Source organism: Indicator indicator, chromosome 17 (genome assembly GCF_027791375.1).
Source record: "Indicator indicator isolate 239-I01 chromosome 17, UM_Iind_1.1, whole genome shotgun sequence".
In the NCBI taxonomy this organism is placed as follows: Eukaryota; Metazoa; Chordata; class Aves; order Piciformes; family Indicatoridae; genus Indicator; species Indicator indicator.
The window spans coordinates 16,817,274-16,840,930 of record NC_072026.1 but is presented as its reverse complement, the minus strand read 5'-3'; the positions used below and the strand labels follow the sequence as shown (position 1 = coordinate 16,840,930).

Here is a 23,657-nt window from a genome sequence, read left to right as displayed (position 1 = left end):
GGGGTGAGTGATGGGGAACAGCCACTGGGGAGCAGCGACAGGGGGTCAGCGATTGAGGTCAGAGGTGGGGCTGAGCGATGGGGAACAGCAACTGGGGAGCAGCGACAAGGGGTCAGCGATTGAGGTCAGAGATGGGGGTGAGTGATGGGGAGCAGCGACGGGGCGTCAGTGACTGAGGAGGTCAGAGATGGGGGTGAGCGATGGGGGGGTGTCTGTGATGGTGGGATCAGTGATGGGGGGGTCAGTGATGGGGTATAAGGGTCAGGGATGGAGGGAAGTCAGTATTGGGGTGTCAGCGATAAGAGGTCAGTGACGGGGGTGGGGACCTGTCAGTGATAGGGAGGGGTCTCTGCTGGAAAGGTCAGCAGGGACTGGGGGGAGTCTGTGATGGAGGTGCCAGTGATTGAGAGGATCAGAGATGGGGTTAAGTGATGAGGGGGTGCCTGTGGTGGGGGAGTTAGGGGTGTGTGTGGGGGTCACTACTGGGGGGGATCTGATGAAGAGGTCAACAATGGGAGTTCTGCGAGGTGGGGATTCATTACGGAGGGGTCGAATGGGAGGGAGTCAGTGATGGCGGGCAGTGAGTGATGGGGGAAATCAGCCACAGGGAGTCTCTGCTGGGGATCATCAGTGGTGGGAAGGTTTGCGGTGGCAACTCTGCCATGTGGGGGAGGCAGATCCAGGCCAAGGTGGTGTAATTGATTCTGTCCTCCCTCAGGGCCTCTCCGCACCCACCCTCCTTGCCCTTTACTCCCTCCCACTCCCCGTTGCAGAATGAGGTGAGTACCACTTTAAGAGCCCGGCGCCCACACTCAAGATGGCGCTGGAGTGGCGTGTCCGTACTTCATTCGTCCTCAGTGCGCATGCGTAAAATTGTGTCCTGCTAGCAGCGCAGACCCCGCCCCTTCCCCGCCCCCTTAGGGGTGGAGCCACCGCTCGCGCAGGTGCCGCGGCAGGGGGGGCCCGGGCCGGGCTCGGCCTCAGCCTCAGCGGCGGGACCAGGGTGAGACAGCGGAGCCGGGAGGGGTCCGGGACAAGCCCGAGGGAAGGGGAGACTCGGGACAGGAAGAGATCCAGGACAGGCCTGGAGTTGCGGGGGGAGAGCCGGGACAGGGCTGAGGGGGGGAGAGCCGGCACAGGCCTGGGAGGGCGACCCAAGGCAGGCCTGGAGAGTCGCGGGGCTGAGGCGTTTGGTTGGGAGTGGAGGACTTTGTGGGGTGAGCTTGTGGCCGCCTCTTCTCCCCGCCGTGCTGTGCCTGTGGCTTGGGGTGGGTTAGGTTGTGTGACGTCCCAGCTGGAGGTTGTAGAGAATCAAGTTCCCGGCTCCCTGGGTTGGGCTGAGATGTTCTCTGTGGCCTTGCTGTGCTTTTTGGGGCTGATATTCACCCCCCGAGTTCAGCGCTGGGTAGGGCTGGGTGTCCTGGCCGTGTTGTCCCTCCTGAATAAGTCTTTCTCTTCCAGCAGCTCACAGAAACATCAGAGGGAAGCGGGAGGAGCAGCTGAGCCTTGGGAGAAGGTACCGATGCCGCTTGTTGGATGGGTAAATGATCCTCTCCTAATCCTGATTGACCTCCCTGGGGGGGTGCTGAGGGCTGAGAACTGGTGGGCCTGGACCACCTGTAGGCAAGAGCTGGTGTCCTGCTTGGTTTGTTTGGCTGCTGAAGGAAAATTCCCATCCGCAGGTGTTTCCAGGAATGGGTGAGGGGAGAAATAGGCCACTGGAGTCTGGGAATCCTTTAATACCATGTATGTAACACCAGCTTCTGGGGGCTGGGAGCTGTTGTCCATCCAAGTTTCAAAGCTGTGGTTAATCCTGAAGGTTGGACCTTGATTATTGTGCAGCCAGAACACAAGGAATGATTTAGGTCTTGATACCTGTGCAGGGCAGGTGTTGGTGGAAGGCAAACTTCATCCTTGTCCCGGTGCTGGGGCTTCTGTTCTGGGCTCCTGTGAGTACCAGCACCTGAGAGGCAGCAGGGATGTGTGGCTGGCAGGCTCTGCTGTGCCTCTGACTGCCTTTGTTCCCAGGAGAACATGGGAACAGGGCTGGTTTTGTTTTCAAATCACTGTTGTCTGAAACAGAGAATTGTTTGTCGTTCTTTGGGAGGCAACAACCAAATCAGCTTGATGCTGGCCTGAGCTGGAGCCTTGCTGAGCTGCTCCTTCCTGGAGTGGCCTCCACCCTCTGCGTGGTGACAGGTGAAGCTCTGTGCTGTGTGACCTTAATGTGCTTACCCCAAAATATTGCTTGAGGTTTTGGTTTGGTTTGCCCAGGATTTTGTGGTGTTCTCACTAAGGGTTATTCTCCAGTAACTCCAGGAGTTGGATGGTTTGGGAGCAGCACTCAAACAAAGGTGGGTTTTTTTGATGGGGTTGTGCTGTCCCCTGCACCTTCTCACCCCTCTACATGTTGCACACAGAGGGAAAACACGACAGACATTCCCTTTGCTTTTCTTATGGACTCATAGGTTGAGATTTTTGGCTACCAGAGAGCTAGAAAATCCCCACGGGCACTGAAATACCAAAGCTGGTTTTGCTTTTCTCCTCTGTGTTTTGTGGGAGGCTCCTGGGAGGGGTTGTGCCACATTGTGCCACACTTTTCATTCCTCTTGAGTCCCTCACATGCAGCAGAGCTGCTGCTTTCTGCTGCCACTTACTCCTGGCAGCCCCATGGCCTCTCGGGGCTGGGTGACACCATGAAGAAAGATTTTCTTTTCATCTCAGGGCTTCCCTTGGTCATTCTCCAGCATTGCTGTGTCCCACTGGTGTTTAATCTGGTTTGCTTTCCCAAAGGACGAGGCACGGAGCTGGAAATGGAGTAAGAAAGGTGTCTGTGACAGCAGGGCTCCAGGAAGTGGCTGTTAATGAGATGTTGTTCTCCTGGCTCTCCTTGCCTTGGCCAGGCTGAAGGCTGCTTGGGCAATTGTCACGTCTCAGCGTGCAATTAGCAGCTGGAGATGCTTGCTGGATGAAGAGCTGCGCTTCATGATCAACTGGTTTGACAAGAGGAGCCAGGGGGTGAGCTCCTGCCTTGGCAGCAGTGGCTGCAGGGCTCAGCAGAGGGGTCTCAGACCCGGGGCAGCCCCTTGGTGCTGCTGAGACACCTGGAAGCATCTCCCGTAGCTAACAAGGTTGTGCTGCTGGGCCAGAGCGTGGTGTGAGGGTGGCAAGTGCAGGCTGGTGGGCACAGGTTTGCTCTCTTGTCCTGGGAGTATCATTTTTCAGGATGTGTCTGTGAGTGGTGGGATCCTTCCTTTGGATCCAGCTGCTGGCTGCAGCCTGATGGGCTCTCCAGGCTCACCTGGTGCTGGTGAGGCCACCTCTCAAATCCTAGGGTCAGTCTTGGGCCTCTAATTCCAAGGAGGACATGGAGAGGCTGGAGAGGGTCCAGAGAAGGGTTACAAAGCTGGTGAAGGGTCTGGAGAACAGGTCTGGTGAGGAGCAGCTGAAGGACCTGGGATTGTTCAGCCTGGAGAAAAGGAGACTGAGGGGAGACCTTCTGGCTCTCAACTACTCCCTGAAAGGAGGTTGGAGCCAGATGGATTTGGTCTCTTCTCCCAAGGAACAAGTGACAGGACAAGAGGAAATGACCTACAGTTGCCCCAGGGAGGGTTCAGGTTGGACATGAGGAACAATTTCTTGTCCTTGAAGGTTGTCCAGGCTTGGCCCAGGCTGCCCAGGGCAGTGGTGGAGTCCCCATCCCTGTAGGGGTTTCAAAGCCCTGGAGATGTGGTGCTGAGGGACACAGTTTGGTGGTGCCCTGGCAGTGCTGGGCTCATAGTTGGACTTCATGTGCTTAAAGGCCTCTTCCAACCAAAACCATTCTCCGAGTCTTAATTTATTGTCCTTGCAGTGTTTGGAGCTCATGGATGTTCTGCAAGCACACTCTGCCAGGTCACCACCAAACCATGCCCCTCAGCACCACATCCCCACAGCTTGGAAACCCCTCCAGGGATGGGGACTCCACCCCCTGGGCAGCCTGGGCCAGGCCTGGACAACCTCCAAGGGCAAGAAGTTGTTCCTCACATCCAACCTAGACTGAGCAGCTGCTGCTGAAATCTGCACTTGCTTTTTCCCAGGGCACTTCATAGCACTAAGAGAAGGTCTGAAGCTTGTGTGGTGATTTTGCTGCTCACTGTGATCAAGGCCACCATGGTCCTGCTAAGGTTCCACTCCCAAAGGTGCCTCCTTAGACTCTATCTGGAAGCTCAGGAGTGGGTCAGGCTGTTTGTCAGGGGCTGTAGCTGCTTTAGTCCCCAGCCAAATGTCACTTTTCCCAGAGAGGATGAGGAAATGTCTTTGTCCTTTGAGGACACTGGCCTTGTGGGTAACTACAGGACATTTGGACACCAAAACATTGCAGCTCCTGAGTGGAGGATGAGCTATTGAATGTGTGTCCTGGTTTTGCAGGAGGCAGAACCCTCTGTAGAAATTCAATGAGTCCCCAGAGCTGCTCCTGTGACTCAGCCCCCATTAGTTGTCTGCCAGCTGCTCCTGGCTCATTGTGAGGGGTTGTGGACCTGGTGGGCTTCCAAAATGTGCTTTTTAGAATGAATCACAGAATGGTTTGGGCTGGAAGGGACTTTTAAAGGTCATCTAGGCCACTCCCCCTGCAGTCAGCAGGGACAGCTGCAACTAGAGCAGGTTGCTCAGAGCCCCAAACAACCTGACCTGCAATGGTGCCAGGGATGGGACATCTCCCACCTCTCTGGGCAGCCTGGGCCAGGCTCTCACCACCCTCAGTATTGAACATTTCTCCCTTCTCTCCAGTCTGAATCTCCCTCTGAGTTCAAACCATCACCCCTTGTCCTGTCACAACTTACCCTGCTCAAAAGTCTGTCCCCAGCTTTCTGATCAGCCTCTTTAAGCACTGAAAGGCCACCAGAAGGTGCCCCTGGGGCCTTCTCTTCTCCAGGCTGAACAACCCCAATAACTGGGGATGATCAGTGACCCTTCCTAGCAGGGCTCTGTTCTCCTCTCATGACCTTTTTCCATGGTGAGGATTTTTGGAGGCTTTTCTCAGCCTGGATTTTGTGCAGTTTGGGTGTTTTGTGTTCTCCTTGTGCCTCAGGAAATCCCCCTTAAGTCCTCTGGAGCCTGGATTTTGGTGATTTGGGTGCCTTCTACCTTGTCAAGCAAGAAGCAGAGCTGCTGTGTCTCCAAAGTAAGCCAAAGTGTGATACCAGGTCGAGCTGTTTGATTTGCAGGGAGTGCTCTGAAGTGTTTCAAAGACAAACAAAGAAGTGAAGGTGCTGTGCTGGAGGAGACTCAGAGTACCTGGCACTTGAAAACATGAGGTGACGAGTGTCCAGCTGGACCTTGCTGCAAGCTTGAAATGAAACTGGACTCTGAAATAAAACTATTGAAATCTTGGAGTGGTAGGCATGAGGGTCCCTAAAAAAGAAGAAAGTGGTGTTTGGTGGGTGGGAGGTGCTCTTGTCCTGGTGCTTGGTTGGGTTTTCTTTGTCTCACCTGGTTATGGGCAGAAGTTTTCTGCATCAGGTCTGAAGGAGGTAATGCTCCAGGCTTGGGGCAGAGGGGCTGGAAACTGCCCCATGGCATAGGACCTCGAGGAGGTTGGTAAACAGCCAGCTGAAGATGAGCCAGAGTGTGCCCAGGTGGCCAAAAAGGCCACCAGCATCCTGGCTTGGATCAGCCACAGTGTGGCCAGCAGGAGCAGGGAAGTGATTGTGTGCCTGGACTGGGCACTGGTGAGGCTGCACCTTGAGTCCTGGGCCCCTCACTCCAAGAAGGACATCAAGGAGCTGGAGCAGGTCCAGGGAAGGGCAACAAAGCTGGTGAAGGGTCTGGAGAACAGGGCTGGTGGGGAGCAGCTGAGGGACCTGGGGGTGTTCAGCCCAGCAAAGGAGGCTGAGGGGAGACCTTCTGGCTCTCTGCAGCTCCCGGAAAGGAGGCTGGAGCCAGGGGAAGATTGGTTTCTTCTCCTAAGGAAGCAGTGATGGGACAAGAGGAAACTGCCTCCAGTTGCCCCAGGAGAGGTTTAGGTTGGACATGAGGAACAACTTCTTGCCCTTGAGGGTTGTCAAGGCCTAGCCCAGGCTGCCCAGGGCAGTGGTGGAGTGCCCATCCCTGGAGGGGATCCCTCAACCAGGACTGGGGCTCAGCACTTCCCAGGGCTTGGAGCTCCCAACGCTCCAGCTTAGGCCTCACTACTGTGTCCCTCCAGCCCTGCTCCTCGGGCTGCAGAGGGGCTGGTGCCACGGTGGCACTGGGCTGGGTGCTGCAGTGAGCCTGGGGGGTGCCCTGGTGGTGCTGCAGCCCGGCACGGGGGGCAGAGCCCGGCGCTGGCGGCACGGCTGGGTTGGCAGCGCGGGGTGGCAGCGGCGTGCTCGGCTGCCCTGGTGACCAGGGGCTGTCATCTGAGTCACTTCCAGGCGTCACCAGCCTGCCCCTGCTGGGTTTGGCTTCGTTGCTTCCCTTTGCCTGGCTGTGATGGGGGAAAGCAGCAGGGGCTGAGGGAGGTGACTGGGAGGAGGTGACCAGGAGCAGGATGGCTTCTCCCTCGGGCTGGCGCTGGTGGCACTGGAAGCCGTCGGGTACGTAGGTGCTGTAGGGACCTCCTGAGGGTGCTCCTGAGCTGGCAGGAGGGAAGCACCATGGAGCGTGGGGGGAGGTTAATGTGTAGCTACCTGGGAGAAGAACCTCTTGGGATTTTGGTCCCAAGGGGCAGGCTGGGGAGGTGACACCAGCCTGCAGAGGGAGCATTCCTGTAAGGAAAAGGACTCCGAGCTGTGTCCCCTGGGGCTGCTGCAGGACCTGGAGAGAAGCTGAGTTCCCACCTTCTCTGTCCTGTGTGTGCTGCCCCTAGGCTCTGCTGCCAGGGGCAGGGGGGCATGTGGGCTTCACTTGGCATTTTGAGGCTGGGGGATGGATGTGTCCCTTTGGGCTATGCCAGGGCTTGTTTTGTGTGGCTGGTGGCTTTTTTTTTTGGGTGCAAAGGGAAGTGCTTTCTGCAGAGTGGGACATTCCTCCTGCTGGCAAGTGCTGGTTGGCTCCTGCCCTTCCTGCAGCGGGGCTGACTTGCACATTTGGTTCCTCTCTTGTTCTCACTGAAAACTCTGGGTGTGTGCAAGAGAAAAGCAACCATGGGCTGTTGTCTCCTGGAGACAGAATCATGGAGCCACAGCATGGTTTGGGTTGGAAGGGACCTTGCAGATCAAGTCCAGCTGTGGACCCAGCACTGCCAGCTCACCACTAAACTGTGGCCCTCAGCACCACATCTCCAGGGCTTTGAAACCCCCCCAGGGATGGGGACTCCTCCATTACCCTGGACAGCCTGGACCAGGCCTTCACAATCCTCAAGGGCAAGAAATTGTTCCTCATGTCCAAACTAAACCTCCCCTGGGGCAACTGGAGGCTGTTTCCTCTTGTCCTGTCACTTGTTCCTTGGGAGGAGAGACCAACTCCCACCTGGCTCCAGCTTCCTTTCAGGGAGCTGCAGAGAGCCAGAAGGTCTCCCCTCAGCCTTCTTTTCTCCAGCCTGAACAACCCCAGGTCCCTCAGCTGCTCCTCACCAGACCTGTTCTCCAGACCCTTCCCAGCTTTGTTGCCCTTCCCTGGACCTGCTCCAGCCTCTCAATGTCCTTCTTGGAGTGAGTGGCCCAAACCTGACCCCAGGACTCAAGCTGTGTCCTCACCAGTGCCCAGTCCAGGCACACACTCTCTTCATTACTCCTGCTGGCCACACTGTTGCTGATCCAAGCCAGGATGCTGGTGGCCTTCTTAGGACCCTGGGGACACTCTGGCTCATCTTCAGCTGGCTGTTTACCAACCCCACTAGGTCCTTTCCCACTGGGTAGTTTCCATCCACTCTGCCCTAAGCCTGGAGCCTTCATGGGGTTGTTGTGAGCCAAGTGCAAGACCTGAGATGAAAAGATTCCCACATCAGGCTGAGCAGCAGAGGCTGTGTGTGTAGGATCCCTTGTCTTGGAAGGATTGTCCTCTGGGGCTGAGCTTGGCCATGCAGTGTCCTAGCCTTGTCCTTTCTGAAGAACCTGGGCGCTCTGTCACCTCTGTGTTTGGCTTTCCAGTTGAGTTCAGGTGCCATGCTGGCACTTGGTGCTTATTTCTGGCCTGTGCCAGGTTGGAAGTGGCCTTGAGCAACCAGGTCTAGTAGAAGATGTCCCTGCCAGTGCCAGGGGGCTTGGAACTAGATGATCTTTAAGGTCCCTTCCAACCCAAAGCATTCTATGATCTAGAATCTAGAGCAAGGGCTCTGCTTGGAGTTGTGAACCTCCAGCCCTCACTGCATTTCTCCTCCACATGGGAAGAGCAACATGGCCTCCTGGCCTTCAGGACAAAGGGTCAGGTAGTTATTAGAGAATCCCAGGGGTGGGAAGGGACCTCTGGAGATCATCCACTCCAACCCCCTGCTCAAGCAGGGGCACCCACAGCAGCTTGCCCAGAATCACAATGGCCAGCTGGGGTTGGAAGCTCTCCAGAGAAGGAGACTCCACAACCTCTCTGGGCAGCCTGCTGCAGGGCTCCAGCACCCACAGAGTAAAGAAGCTTCTCCTCATGGCCAGTTGATGTTTGTGCTCCACAAGCTGTCCCTTTTCTGCCAGGTTTGGAAGCTGTGGCCATGGAGCAGAAGAGTTACCGGCGGGGGAGCTTCCAGAGCAGCACCAGTGATGAGGATATGCTGGAAATAGCAGGAGCATCTCTGGACTTCACCATGGCAGATGATGACCCACCACTTGACAGGGAGATGGGAGGTAATTCCTGGCTTTCAGAATGGCTTCTGGGAGGGTTCCAGGGGAATGTTTGCTGCGTGGCTCCCACTGGCTTCTCCTGCCTGGAACGCAAGATGCTTGTGCTGAAAAATGTCTTCATGTAGGACCTAGCCTGACTGTGACTGGGATCTGCAAGAGCACATCTGCTTCCTGAAGGCTGGAGCTGGCCAACAACCTGAGCCAAAATGGAGATGTTCTGGGAGCTTCAGGCTCATTTCATTCCAAACTGATTTGAAATGGTCTGTGGTGGCTTTTCAGGTCTGCTGCTGTGCTCTTTGTGGTGTGAAACCCCCCTGTGGGGAGCACATTCTCCACTCTTATCTCCTCTGGTTTGGACTTGAGCATTTTGTCAATAAAAGGAGAGAGATAAGACTTGCTTAGGTGTTTTTCCGTGCTCCTCAGCTGCTCTTGGGGGCCTCCTCAAATTTGGCTTTTTAATAAACCCTCCTGATGCTTTGCTGATAATTGATTTTTTTTTTTTTTTTCCTTGAGTCCTGGCCCAAGGTCAAGGAGTCAGCCTTAGCAGTGCTCCTCAAAATGGTTGTCAGAACATCAATTTCCATCTTGGTCAAGGGCTTGTTGGGCTGAGATCATCTTTTTAAGCAGCCACTTGTGCTCTTCAGAGCTTGTTTCCTTTCCTGGCATCATCTCCTCCTTCTGCCACCACGCTAAAGGTGACCAGAGCTGCACGTGAGAGGTCAAAGTGCATTTGCCCAGCAGTAAATCTCCTCTGCCCTGTGGTTTGAGGGGTTTCAAGATGAGCTTTTGGTTGTTGACTGCTCTCAAGTGTTGAGCAATGAGTTGCAGATGTTATCTGCAGGCAACTGAGGTTTTAGGTGAGCTGTGTGAGCATTGCCTTGGAGCATGACGTGGTTTCCAGGTGTGTCTGCCATTCCTCTGCACCTTGGTGTTGAGTTTCTTCTCTCTTGTAGCCCAGCTGGAGCCCTTCAGAGCCAGCTGAAGAGATGCTGGTTGCCCAGCACACTGAGTGCCAGACCACTGCTGCCTTCTTCCAGTTCCAAAGACACAGGAACGTGTCTCTGATGTCTTCTGCCTTCAGCCAGTTGCTTTTCTCTTCAAAACCTTCTGGTACTCCCCAGGACCTTAAGACCTTCCAAAGAAAATTCTGTCCAGAGCTTCATGGGTACCCACTATCCACCTTAGATGGGTACCTGTGGTCATTTAGATGGCATCTGTGGGTTTTTTTGGATGGTATTTGTGGCTCTTTGGGGTTTTTGGTTGACCTACAAGATTTGTTCATTCCTTTAGCAAAACCTGTTGGGACAGTTGTCCTACCAAGAAGTATCTCCTAGTTGAGGGGTTGCCTCTGTTGAGTGATTTGTTAGAGAATGGAAGTGGTGGAGGCCCCAGTGTTGGACACTTTCAAGGCTCAGCTGGATAGGGTCCTGGGCCAGCTCGTCTAGACCCTGCTTTTGCCAAGAAAGCTTGAAGCAGATGGTACTTGGTCCTTCCACTGGGATTCAGTGCTTCTAGTGATGGGATCAGTGCTGGGGATGCTCAGAGAAAGGTTGGAGACCTTTCCCTGCTTTGCTGGCCAGGGGATTCCCCTCACCTGCTGCACCTCTGGCAGTTTGGTTTGACTGACCCAAGGCTGGGAGGTATCTCCCCTGGCTTTTTTCTTCACCCAGCTTCCTCCTTGACCTTCAGACAGAGCCTCCAGCCAGCCTATCTGGTGGGAGCAGAGGCAGCCTGGGCAGGGTGGAGCACTTCAGCCCTGCCTGACAATGGGTGAGGGACAAGCTATCGAGTGAGAGCCAGGAGGACTTAATCAGCAGCCCCTCTGAGCTCTCCTGGGCACTGGCTGGGGAGATAAAGGCTGCTGCTGGGGCTGGGGGAGAGGACTCTGTCTGTGCAGGGAGGCCAGGAGTCGAGTACTGAGCTCCTGGGAGGACCCTGGGCAAGGAGAGCTGCTGCTGGTTACTTAGCCTGAAATGTTGCAGCTGGGTGAGGGGAAAAAAAAAAAAAAAGGAGGTTTTGGTGTATCTGTGAGTGACCCACCAGTGGCAGGAGTCATGGAATTGGTGGGTTGGAAGGGACCTGGCACCTCCATCCCTCTGGGTGGGTGCTTCTGAGCCTGGAGCTGGGCTTCAGCCAGGCCTTTGAGCATGGGGGGGCTGTCCAGGCTGCTGGGTGCCTGTGGGGGGCTAGCTGGGTGCCTGTCATGGCTAGCTGGGTACTCCTGGTGTTTAACTGGGTGCTCATGGGTTAGTCTGGTGCCTGTGGTGGCTAACTTGGGTGCTTGCTGAGGTGGTTAGTTGGGTGCCCATGGTGGTTATTTGGGTGCCCGTGGCTAGCTGGGTGTTCCTGGTGGCTAACTTGGGTGCTTGTTGAGGTGGTTAGCTGGGTGTCCTTGGTTATTTGGGTGCCCACAGTAGTTATTTGGGTGCCCATGGCTAGCTGGGTGCCCATGGCTAGCTGGGTGTCCCTGGTGGCTAATTGGGTGCTTGTTGAGGTGGTTATTTGGGTGCCCATGGTTAGCTGGGTGCCCACGGTGGTTATTTGGGTGCCCATGGTTAGCTGGGTGCCCACGGTGGTTATTTGGGTGCCCATGGCTAGCTGGATGTCCCTGGTGGCTAACTGGGTGCTCATACTGGGGCATATCTCCACAGGCAGACTGGGTGAGGTGGTTAAGTGCTGGGTTTACTGGATCCCTGGGGCTGGGCTGTGGAGGGGAAGGAAGGGGCTGTGGAGGAGGGCCATGGAGCAGGGATGTGGAGCAAGCAGCGCTGGCACCGAGCTGGCTCCATCTCGGAGCCCTGGCACAGGCAGCTCCAGCTCTGCAGTGCCAGGCTGTGCAGCTCAGCAGCGGGGGGGGGGGGGGGGTGTCAGTCCTGGGGGGGTGCTTTCTGCCTGATCTGAGCAGACCCCCTGGCAGCTGGGGGTGCAGCCTGTGCCGGGGGCTCCCCAGGAGCCGTGGGCAGGGGCAGGTTGCTGTGTCCCTGGAGCTCTCCCCAGGCCGCTCGGGATCCTGCCCTCCCAGGGCTGGCTCATGTGACGGTGCTGCTGACGACAGGGGGAGGGCCTGGCTGCTGCTGCGGGCTCCTCTTTGGCCAAGTCCTGAGGAAGAGGATGCAGCAAGTGCTGCTGTGAGGCCAAAGAGCACCCACTGTGCCCACACCGCCCAGCCATGGCACCGCGGACAGGCTGCCCAAGCTGCTGCCGCGGGAGCAGGAGTGCCTGAGCCAGGGTGAGGAGAACCTAACGGGGAGGAAGAGGGGAGGTGAGCCAGGGAGGAAGGTGTCCAGCTGTGGGGTGAAGGCTGCTGCTGGTGGCTCTGGAGCTGGGCTGAAGGCAGGGGTGGTGGGGAAGGGTGAGCAGCAGGGTGCTGGGGGGGGTTTGTGGAATTTCTGCTGTGTAATGATGCTGGGCTGCTGCCTTTCTGGTTGTTGCTCTTTTTTTGTCTGCAACCCCCTTCCTCCCCACCCTGTTTTCCAGAGCAGGGCACTCTGGAAAAGCCCCAGATCTGTTGGGTTTTTGGAGCAGCATTTGGGGGTTCCAGTGGGAATATTTAAAAAGGGAAGCCTGTGGATTGCTGGCTGGAATTTGTGCCTTTGCGAGCTGTTGGCCTCAGACCTGCAGAAATGTTGTAAGCAGGAGTGGTTCCTCGAGGCTTCCAGCACATGTGTGGAGGCCCTAGATGCCTCCTGATGCCTCCAGGTGCCCGAGCTGGCAGGAGGGGTCAGAAAAGGAGCCCTGTGGCTTTGCTGTGCTGCACAGGAGGGACCCTGTAACTTTAACAGCACTGCCTTCTGGGGCTTTGCTGAGCCAGGCAGGCTCTGAAGTGGAGCATTAACCCATTTCTGGGAGGAGAGGTGGTCAGAAGCCTGGCAAGTCTGTTGAAAAGCTGTGCTCCTCTGGCAGGGTTGTGCTCAACTCCCTGCCTCCAGGCTCCAAATAGTGATTTGGGAGATTTTCATCAGGAGCTGGAGAGATCTGCTCCACAGATCCCTGCCCTAGGAGCTGGGGAGGGAGACCTGTGTGATCATCTTGGCTCTGGCAAGGTAGCACTGAGTTCATCTTCTTGATTTCTCCTTCATTTGCAACGAGCCAGGGCAGGAAAGATGATCTTGAAAAAAATATTTGTGGCTGTCAGCCATTTTCTAGTTGCTTTTAACTCCTGGAAAGAAATGTAAGGACCTTTTCTCCTGATCCTCTCTCGGGATGGACAGTTTGGCCACTTAGGGGGCTGTGGGGTTGGAGAATTTGGGGTTTAAATTGGATCTTGGGATGATTTGGTGATATAAAACCCCTGCTGCTGTAGAGTGGAGGGGCATGGCTGGATGGGGGGCAGTGTCTGGAGAGCATGGTCAGCCCCCAAACCTGTGCTGGGCCTGCAGGTTGGGTCAGCTCATCCCTTCTGCTGGCTGTGGTGTGGATGGGGTGGTGTGGACTGGTAGCTGTGTGGGGCTCTGGGTGCTGAGGATGTGGTGACCTGCAGAGCTGTGTGCTGGCTTTGTGCCCTCAGGGGCTTGTTGGGGTTGCTCTGAGCTGGGAGAATCTTCCCAGGACAGCTGGAAGTAGCTGGTCTGGGCAGTTATTCCAGAAGAGCAGGCAAGGGGTGACCCTGATCTCATCTTCCAGCAGAAAATGCTCCTCCAAGGAGTCTCCTGGCTGGTGTCACTCTGCTTTTTTTTTATTTTTTTTTTTTTTTTTAGTGCTTCTCTTTAGGACTAGCAGAGTTTTGTTTCTCTGTAGGCAAGGTGGTGGTAGGTGTGCCAAAATGAAATCCAACAGGGCAGATCTGCAGTGTGGGGACTGGAGTTGGTGGTGTCCTTCTGGAAGAGTTGCTCATTCCTATTGAAACAAGCCAGCTCCTCTGGCTGGGCTGCTTGGCTTGGAGAGGAGGGTGTGCAGGGGAGGGTTGGGCATCTTAAGGCAGACACTGAGAAGAACCTCAAAGACCACCCCCCCCCAGAAGAGCTACCTCCTTAGATGTGTGAAGTCTCCACATCTGTGGCCTTTGCTGTGAAGATCTGCAGCTCTGAGCTGTAGGTGGCACTTGTTTGAGCTGTGGTTGAGTGGGGTGAGACATCATCTTGTCCTCTGTCTAATAACTGCTTCAGAAGGGCTTTGTGGCCTTCAGAGGATGTGGGTGCTCACTCCAAGAAGAACACTGAGGGGCTGGAGTGTGTCCAGAGAAGGGCAGCAAAGCTGGGGAAGGGTCTGGGGAACAGGGCTGGTGAGGAGCAGCTGAGGGAGCTGGGATGGTTCAGCCTGGAGAGAAGGAAGCTGAGGGGAGACCTTCTGGGTCTCTATAGCTCCCTGAAAGGAGGCTGGAGCCAGGTGGGAGTTGGTCTCTTCTGCCAAGGAACAAGTGACAGGACAAGTGGTGGCCTCAAGTTGCCCCAGGGGAGGTTTAGGTTGGACATGAGGAACAATTTCTTGCCCTGGCTCAGGCTGCCCAGGGCAGTGGTGGAGTCCCCATCCCTGGAGGGGGTTTCAAAGCCCTGGAGCTGTGGTGCTGAGGGCTGTGGTTTGGTGGTGCCCTGGCAGTGCTGGGTTGAGGGTTGGACTCCAGGATCTCTAAGGTCTCTTCCAACCCAAACCATGCTGTGTTTGATGCAGAGGTGAGCAGGAGGACTTGCAGGTATCTCAGGTGCTGTTGTTCTTAGGGTGATTTATTCAAGGAGGTTTTGAGCTGTTGGTTTTTGAAGCAGCACTTGGGCTTTCCAGTGGGACGGGGAAGCCTCTGGAAGTGTTGGCTCCAGTTTGTGCATTTCCAAGCTGTTGCCCTGAGACTTGCCAAGATGTTGTTGAAACCACAGCACTTCCTTGAGGCTTCCAGGAAACGCTGCCCCATTTTCCTTCCCGCTGGAGTCGTGCAGGTGGGGGCTCCCAGTCTGTGCTCTCACCACTTGGGGAAGATCTCTGGAGAACTTCAGTTAACCTTTTTCTGTCCCAGCTGAAGGAAGGAGCCTCTCTGAAGTGGGTTGTTTTGTGGTAGCTGTCAGTGGTGCCTACGTGACTCATCTTGTTTGCCTGCAGCTCGCTCTTTTCTAGGAGGCAGCTGTGGAACTGCCAGGCTGGGAAATGGGCTTGGAAGACATCACAGGGCTCCTTTTCCTTCTCCTGCTTTTACAAGATGGGGTAGAGAGCAGTTCTTTGAACTCCTGCCTTGGGAATGCCCATCCACCCTCAGCATCGCTATCCATGGGCTGGAGCAGGTTAGGCAGAAGGTTGAGTGGTTGGCCAACTTTGTCTCACCTGAAGGGAAGCTGCAGGCCCTCCCATTTGAGTCTGGTGCCTTCCCCAGGCCTCCCATTTGAGTCTGGTGCCTTTCCCAGGCCTCCCATTTGAGTCTGGTGCCTTCCCCAGGCCTCCCATTTGAGTCTGGTGCCTTCCCCAGGCCTCCCATTTGAGTCTGGTGCCTTCCCCAGGCCTCCCATTTGATGTCTTTTTCTGCTTTTTAGACCCTCCTGGACCTCTCCTCACTGATGAGTGGCTCTGATGTTTACCTTCTCCTATGTCCCTGCTCCCATCCATCACCCTTCCTGCCCTCCCTGCTCCCATCTGTGGCCCTCCTGCCTTCATCTTCACCACACCCACTTAGAACTTCCTTCAGTGCTACTGAGGGTCTCAAGTGTTCACCTTCCCCTCTCCATCTCCCATCTGCTTCCCTCAAATGGCAAACCCTGACCATGGCAAGCCCTGGGTGTAGGGAAAGGCAAACATCTAGAAGCTGGGGTTGATTCCCTTTGGTTCCTGAGCACTTGTCCCCAGGAGTGAGCCCATCTCTGTGGGAGCTGCTGGAGCTGCCCAGCTCATCCCTGAGCCTTGTTTGGGGCCTGTAACTGAGCGAACAGCTCATCAGCTCTTGGCTTCCCCTGGAGCTGGTGGCTTCTCCCCCTCAGCTGGTGCTGTGATGATGTGTTTGCTTGTTTGTATCTTCCCCAGGAAGGGGAAGGCCACCCAGCTGCTCCATTTGCCCACTTCCCTTCCTTCCCAGGCTTCTCCTCGTACAATGGCGGAGGGCTGACGGGCAGCAGCACGGTGATGGACTTCCTGGAGGAGCCTCTTCCCGGTGTGGGCACCTACGAGGACTTCAACACCATAGACTGGGTGCGAGAGAAGAGCAGGGACCGGGACAGGCACAGAGAGGTAACAGCTCCCACCAAAGCCACGGCCAGAAACGTGCTGCAGCTCACCAGAACCGCACGAGGGCTTGGCTTGGAAGGGGCCTTCGAGATCATCCGGTTCCAACCCCTCTGCCATGGGCAGGGACACCTCCCACTAGACCAGGTTGCTCCAGGCTCCATCCAACCTGGCTTTGAACACCTCCTCTAAGTGGAGTCCTGGTTGCTGGAGCTTCCTCAGCACGAGTTACTCTCTCCTCTGGAGGTTCAGCACAGCTTGTGCCTTCTGGCCAGTTTGTGATCACCTCCACCAAACCAGGCCTTTCGAGATTTCCCATTCGAGCTCTCTGTGTTATCAGAGCCATCCACTTAGACCAGGTAGCATCTGTTGCATGATGTGGTGAAGAACCTTTGCCTTTGAACATCCAATTCAGAACTGGCAATCTAGGAGCTAGAAGAAGTTGTGACTCAGTTCCAATCACTTCAGGGGATGGGGCTGAGAACCTCTCCAGAAGATCTTTAGCTGGAGGAAGAGGAGCATTAAGTTGTGGTTTCTCAATTGCTGCTTCTCCTCTGGAGGCTTTTGTTTGTTAACAAAGCTTCAGAGAGTTTTTTGCTGCACATCTTGAAGGGCTCCATGACATTTTCATGGGTGTGTTAAACCTGCTGGAGGCACCAGCACAGCAGAAGCTGATCCTGCTCCTGGTGGGGTGGAACATTGTGTGGAAGGGTTGCACTCCTAGAATCATGGAATGGGTTGAGTGGGAAGGAAGGGACCTTTAAAGCTCATCCAGTCCAACTCCCCTGCAGTCAGCAGGGACAGCTGCAACCAGAGCAGGTTGCTCAGAGCCCCAAACAACCTGCCCTGCAGTGGTGCCAGGGATGGGGCAGCTACCACCTCTCTGGGCAGCCTGGGCCAGGTTATACTGGAAGAATCTAAGCCCCCCTGATCCACTTCATTGATAAGAAGCAGGTGGTTTTTCTGCTCACACCATGGGGTGGATGAAGGTCTCTGCATGGTTGAGGAAGCAGCCTTGAGGGACTTGGGGCTGTTGAGACTGCAGAAGAGCTGCCTGAGGGAATCTGCTTAGTGCTCAGCAAGAGCTAAAGGGTGGGGGGCAAGAGGATAGGGCCAGACTCTTCTCAGTGGTGCCCAGGGACAGGACAAGGGGCAATGGGCACAAACTGGAATCCTAGAGGTTCCATCTGAACAGGAGGAGAAAATTCTTTGGTATGAGGGTGCTGGAGCCCTGGAGCAGGCTGCCCAGAGAGGTTGTGGAGTCTCCTTGTCTGGAGAGCTTCCAAACCCAGCTGGACATCATGATCCTGGGCAAGGTGCTGTAGGTGACCCTGCTTTGGCAGGAGGTTTGGACTGGATGATCTCCAGAGGTCCCTTCCAACCCCTACCAGGCTGAGATTTGGGGATTCTGCAATTCCCAGGACTTCTCTGTTCTCTGGAATCTGCTTAGAAAGCAGGGGATGCTTTAAATAACAAATCAATATCCCCAGCATGCTCCTGACTCACACAAACCCTTGCTGGCAGGACTCTTGTATGGCAGTGGCTGAACTCAACAGATCCAACTCAACAGTTGCTTGCCAAAATGTTCTTCAATTATTATTCTTTTCTCCAGGCTCAACAGCCCCAGGGCTCTCAGCCTTTGCTTCTCACAGAGATGCTCCAGGCCCCTCAGCATCTTTGTAGCCTCTGCTGGACTCTCTCCAGTACTTGAGGGCCACCAGCAGATTAAGGGGTGATTTTTGTTTTGGGTTTATGGAGAAGACACCCAGAAAGAAACATCACTTGAATATTTTTCTGGGGTAGATGGAATTATCCTTGGTCAGTTCTTGCCCATCTCCTCCCCAGAGTTGTGTTTGACTGCACCAGCTGTAAGAGCAGCCACTGCCTGGCAACTCTTCTCTCACTCCTCCAAGGAGAACATGTCCTGAGATCTGTTGGTTTGCACGTTAGGGTCTGTCCCCCTTTAATCACCTAGATTCATGGAATGGTTTGGGTTGGAAGAGACCATCTAGTTCCAACCCCCCTGCCATGGGCAGGGACACCTCCCACTAAACCAAGGTTGCTCAAGGCCTCATCCAACCTGCCCTTGAGCACCTCCAGGGAGGGGACATCCACCAGCTCCCTGGGCAGCCTGTTCACTGCATCACTATGTAGTTCTTAGAGCCCTGACACTCAAGTCCATCAGTGACTCAGATTGTTGTGTCTTCTTGAACAACCTTCTCCAGATCACCAGCAGGAGCAAAGAGTCCACCTGGGCGCTGATCCACAGCGTCAGCGATGCCTTCTCTGGCTGGCTGCTGATGCTCCTCATTGGCCTCTTGGCAGGTAAGAGCACACCTCAGCTCAAAACCATGGCCTGGTTCTGCTGGAGAAGGAGCTTCAGCCTCTGGAGCTGGGTGGAGGGGGTGGGCTGGTATTTGTGGCTCTGCTGCTGCTGCTTCACGAGCCGTGGAGAGTGATTTTTGAAATGCTTTGAGGCTGCGAAGCTGAGCATGAAAGCTGCCCCTGATGCTACTCTGAATCTGCTGCTGCTGGCAAGCTGTGAGCTAAAGCCATCCAGGCAGAGGCAGAGCTGGTAGAACACTGGGGCAGAGGAGTCTCATGGTGTCCATCATCTTTGCTGACCATGCTTGGCTGACCCTGCAGAGGTGAGTGCCAAGCACTGCTAGAAAGATTTCCTTCTTTCTTTCTCTTTTTTTCTTTTTCCCCCTTTTTCTTTCTTTCCTTAATATAGTTAGATGACTAGTTTTGGAGAGGGGGGTGCCCTTAAAGACCATCTAGTTCCATCAACCTCCCTGCCAAGGCCATAGACTCCTTCCACCAGACCAGGTTGCTCAAGGCCTCATCCAGCCTGGGTTTGAGCACAGCCATGCTTGGAGCTCTCACAGCTTCCCTGTACAACCTGTTCCAGTGCCTCACCACCCTCACAAGGAAGGATTTCTTCCTCATGTCTAATCTCAGTCCAGCTTCCAGTTTGAAGCCACCACCCCTTGTCCTGCCACTCTGTGCCTTTGTCAAAAGTCCCTCTGTAGCTCTCCTGTAGCCCCCTTCAAACCCTGGCTGTTCTAAGGTCTCCCTGGAGCCTCCTCTTCTCCAGGGTGAACACCACCAACTCTTTCAACCTGGCCTCACAGCAGAGGGCTTCCAGCCCTCCCATCACTGCTGTGGCCTCCTCTGGCCCTGCTCCAACAGCTCCATGTCTGTGCTGTGCTGAGGACTCCAGAGCTGGCCCCAGCACTGCAGGTGGGGGCTCAGCAGAGCAGAGGGGCAAAAATTCCCTTCCTCCCCCTACTGCCCACACTGCTGGGGATCAGCCCAGGACATGTTTGGCTTGTGGGCTGCGAGTGCACTGTGCTGGCTCATGTCCAACAGCCCCAAGTCCTCCTCCTCAGCACTGCTCTCCATCCATTCTTCACTCAGCCTGGATTTGTGCTTGGCATCACCTCGACCCAGGTGCAGGACCTTGTGTCTGGCTTTGTTGGAACTTCATGAGGTTGGCTTTGGCCCACCTCTCAAGCCTGTGGGGACCAGCAGTGGGACACCTGAGCAACACCACTCATCAGTGGTCTCTACTTACACATTGAGCCATTGACCGTCGCTCTTGGAATGCCATCATCAAGCCCCATTCCTTACCTGCTGAGTGATCCACCCAACAAATCCAGGTCTTTAAATGAGAGCTGGTGTTGGGCAGTCAAGCTTCATTCAGAGCTTGGCTGGCTGAGACCTTCTGAGTGCCTTCAGGAGCAAACTTTGGACCCAGCAGAGTAGTGGCTGGGTTGGGTTCAGCACTTCCCAGCAGAAATCAGTGGAGCAGACCTCATGAGGGACCAAATCAGATCTTCTGTTAATGTTTACAGAGCAGAGCTGCTGCTAGTTTGCCATTAACTGGGAGATTTGCTGAGGGTTGAGGGTTGCTCTGGAGCCTGCACTCCACCTTGCTCAGCCCTGAGGTCTCTGCTCCTGGGCTTCATGCTGCAGTGTAGAACAGAGCTGATGGCAACCTTGATCTGGGGGGGTTTGGGTTGTTCTTGACAGCAAAATAAGAAATTGCTCAAAGGTTCCTCTTTTGGAGTCAGGAAGGTTTTGTTGGCACAGCTGTAACTTCCCCTTCCCTTTTTCCTTTTAAATTGGGAGTTGGGAAGGTCTTCTTCAAATTCCAAGTTATTTGGAGCTCCTGGATTCCAGCTCTTGTGCTGGAGCCTGGTGGCACATCTTGTCTGCTCCTCCAGCAGGACCCTCCCTGCCTCTCAGACCACCTCTGGGCTGTATTTAATGAGCTCCTTTTCAGCCTGGTGGAGAAGAATTCCTTTCCAGTGGTGCAGGGTGGCTTTGAATGCAACTTGTGGTGAAAGATGATTTGGTTCCTGACCTGCTCTTCAAGAGATAAACCAGAGGGGATCTTTTTTCAGCTTTCTACAGAATAAGAGGTGTAACTTTCAGGTGTTTGCATCTCCATGAGGAGATTATTGAATATTCTTCTTCTTCCCCTTTCCCCCAGGGTCCTTGGCAGGTCTGATAGACATCTCTGCCCACTGGATGACTGATCTGAAGGAGGGAGTCTGCTTGGCAGGCTTCTGGTTCAACCACGAGCACTGCTGCTGGAAGTCCAACACAACCTTCACTGACAGGGACAAGTGTCCCGAGTGGATGAGCTGGTCCCAGCTGATCCTCGGCCATGGAGAGGTGATGTGAGCCTCCATGTCCCATTCCTCCAGCCTGTATTGTCCCCTGTGGGATGTGTGTGCCAGAAGGACAAGCTCTAGGTGGTTTCACGGTCACCACTGAGGTCTTCCAGGGGTGTAAAGAAACAAACAAATTATTTATAGAATCGTGGAATCACTTGGATTGGAAGAGACTTTTCAGGTCGTGGAGTCCAACCCTTAACTGGCACTGCCAGGTCACCACCAAGCCATGTCCTTCAGCACCACATCTCCATGGCTTTGAAAGCCCTTCAGGGATGGGGATTCCACCACTGCCCTGGGCAGCCTGGGCCAGCCTGACAACCCTCAAGTTGTTCCTCATGTCCAACCTAAACCTCTCCTGGAGCAATTTGAGGCCGTTGCCTCTTGTCCTGTCCCTTCCTTGGGAGAAGAGCCTGACCCATACCTGGCTCCAGCATCCCTGTCTTTGGAGGGGCTGGGAGAAACCAAAAGGTGTCTTAGTCGTGTGTCTGGGGTTGCTGCTTGGAGGACATTTTGCCCATGGAGCCATTTCAGTGGAGTGCTAGGTGAGCTCCAGTGGTGTGTTTCTGGTGGCTCTGGCCAGTGGAGCTGCCCACATGACTGGGACAGCCCTCATCCCAGTACCAACCTACTGGTGTAGCTCATTTGCTGTTTAATGTAGTGACCTTTGGAGGTAGGATTGGTTCTCATCTCATTACCCACCACATGTCACTCAGCCTGGGAACCTCAGGCTTTGTGCTCTTCATTTTTGGCTGCTCTTGGTAGCTCTCTTCATTTATTATCTGCTCTTTCACAGATCCACAGACTGTTTTGGGTGGGTTGGAAGGGATCTTAAAGATCATCTAGTTCCAACCCCCTGCCACAGGCCAGGGATGTCTTCCACTAGACCAGGTTGCTCTAGGCCCCATCCAACCTGGCTTATAGACTCATAGAATTGTTTTGGTTGGAAAAGACCTTGAGAAGATCATCAAGTCCCACCATTGACCACTTCAGGGCTTGGAGCCCTCACATCCTCTGTCTGCTTGCTTCAGCATGCAGCTTTGATGGGATCTCAGCTGACATCATCCAATTGGGGTCTCTTTCTCTGTCTTCCAGGGGGCCTTTGCCTACATTCTCAACTACTTAATGTACGTTGTCTGGGCCTTGCTCTTCTCCCTCCTTGCTGTGCTGCTCGTCAAGGGCTTTGCTCCTTACGCCTGCGGCTCAGGGATCCCAGAGGTGAGTGAGAGTGGGAGTGGGCTCGGCTTTGGGAGGTGGGATGGGCACCCACCATCCATTCCTGCTGTGAGCTAATCATTTTTTGGGCTTAAGGTGCCTTAATGTATTTCCCTCCTCCCCCCAAACTCTTCCTGAAGCATGCCTGCTGCTCTATGTAGTACTTTTCCAAGCAGAAGTGTTTCCTGCAGGAGGCAGTTTCAAAAGCACCATTTGTGTAAGAGCCTCCAAAACCAGCCTCAGGTTGTTCTTCAGCAGGGACAGTGGCTGAAGGAAGGACTCAAAACAGCTCTTTTTATCTTTGCACAGAAAGATCTCTTGACCAACTCTACTTCTGATAGCTGGAGAGGGCTCTGAAAGCTGTGGGGGAGAGCTGAGGGCAGCCTGACCAGGCAGGAGCTCTGCTGAGGGCTTGACTGAAAGCCTGCAGAGCTTTGTGTGCTTGACTTCCAGATCAAAACTATCTTAAGTGGTTTCATCATTAGAGGCTACCTGGGCAAGTGGACCCTGATCATCAAAACCATCACCTTAGTGCTGGCAGTGTCCTCTGGGCTGAGCCTGGGCAAGGAGGGGCCCCTGGTGCACGTGGCCTGCTGCTGTGGGAACATCTTGTGTCACCTCTTCACCAAATACCGCAAGAACGAAGCCAAGCGCAGGGAGGTACGGAGGGACCCCGGTGCGGGCAAGCTGCTGAGGTGGGGTGGGGACAGTGGTGGGGCTGGGGCTGTGCTCTGACTGTAAATTGTTCTGTTTTGGCACGCTCTTGGTGTGCTTCAGGACGTGGTTTAGCGTGTGCTTGTAGAGAATCCGTGATCTCCAAGTGCTGCAGGACAATCAGTAAGACTCATAGAATCCTTTGGGTTGGAGGAGGTCTGGTGTCCCCCAGCACTGCCAGGTCACCACCAGACCATGGCCCTCAGCACCACATCTCCATCATGGCTTTGAAATCCCTCCAAGGATGGGGACTCCACCACTGCCCTGGGCCAGGCCTTGACTACCCTCAAGGACAAGAAATTGCTCCTCATGTCCAGCCTAAACCTCCCCTGGGGCATCTTGAGGCTGTTTTCTCATCTTGGCTTGTGGTGATAGGGTGAGGGGCAATGGTTTGAAACTAGAGCAGGGTTGATTTAGGTTGGACCTTAGGCAGAAGTTCTTTACTCTGAGGGTGGTGAGACACTGGAACAAATTGCCCAGAGAAGTTGTGGATGCCTCATCCCTGGAAGTGTTTAAGACCAGGCTGGATGAGGCTTTGAGCAATCTGGTCTAGTGGGAGTGTCCCTTCCCTCAGCACAGGGTTGGAACTGGATGATCTTTTAAAGGTCCCTTCCAACCCAAACCATTCTATCAACCCCCAATGCTTGGTGGCTGCTTGCAGCCCTTCTCCTGAGGGAACTCCTTTTGCCCTGCTGCCTATCCCAGGTCAACTCCTTATTGATTCTGCACTCTCTGGAGATAAAAATTGTCCAGATTGAGGTAAAGATGAACAGCAGAAGGGCAAAGGTTTGGCAGGGGAGCTGGAAATGTCTGGTTTGTCCCCTAGGTTCTGTCAGCAGCAGCAGCTGCTGGTGTGTCTGTGGCCTTCGGGGCGCCGATCGGAGGAGTGCTCTTCAGCCTGGAAGAGGTAACAGCAGCACTTTCTCTTGGCTCTGGGCCAGATGCTTCCTTGCTGACCCTGCTGCTTTAGAAATGCAGCCCCCTCCCAACGCCTTAGGTGTGGAGAGCAGAGACCCTCTTGGTTGGTTGGTGGTGCTTGCAAGGCCAGGCAACCCAAGAGCTGACCGGGGCTCCAAGTGATTCTCATCCACACTGGAGAATGTCTTTTGGATGATCTTCTGCCACAGCTTTGTGACGAACCTCTTGGTTAGTCCATGCTCAGCCAAGCTGACTGCTCACA

General features: G+C 54.8%; 1 protein-coding gene across 5 annotated transcripts in view; it reads left to right on the top strand.

Moving 5' to 3' along the window:
- The first annotated feature begins 966 nt into the window (after positions 1-966).
- Positions 967-23,657, top strand: part of LOC128972662 (H(+)/Cl(-) exchange transporter 5) — a 28,276-nt gene continuing 5,585 nt past the window's right edge. The window contains exons 1-9 of one of the 5 annotated variants that reach the window (XM_054388746.1): positions 967-1,003; positions 1,465-1,516; positions 8,586-8,735; positions 15,721-15,872; positions 18,092-18,191; positions 20,365-20,549; positions 21,644-21,766; positions 22,217-22,423; positions 23,304-23,384. In XM_054388746.1, coding sequence (XP_054244721.1) covers positions 8,603-8,735; positions 15,721-15,872; positions 18,092-18,191; positions 20,365-20,549; positions 21,644-21,766; positions 22,217-22,423; positions 23,304-23,384 — 981 coding nt within the window. In that variant the 5' untranslated portion in view covers positions 967-1,003; positions 1,465-1,516; positions 8,586-8,602. Of the gene's footprint in view, positions 1,004-1,461; positions 1,541-5,352; positions 5,379-8,585; positions 8,736-15,720; positions 15,873-18,091; positions 18,192-19,450; positions 19,529-20,364; positions 20,550-21,643; positions 21,767-22,216; positions 22,424-23,303; positions 23,385-23,657 lie in introns of those variants that run through there. The other 4 variants (XM_054388744.1, XM_054388745.1, XM_054388749.1 and 1 more) reach the window with 4 other exon arrangements.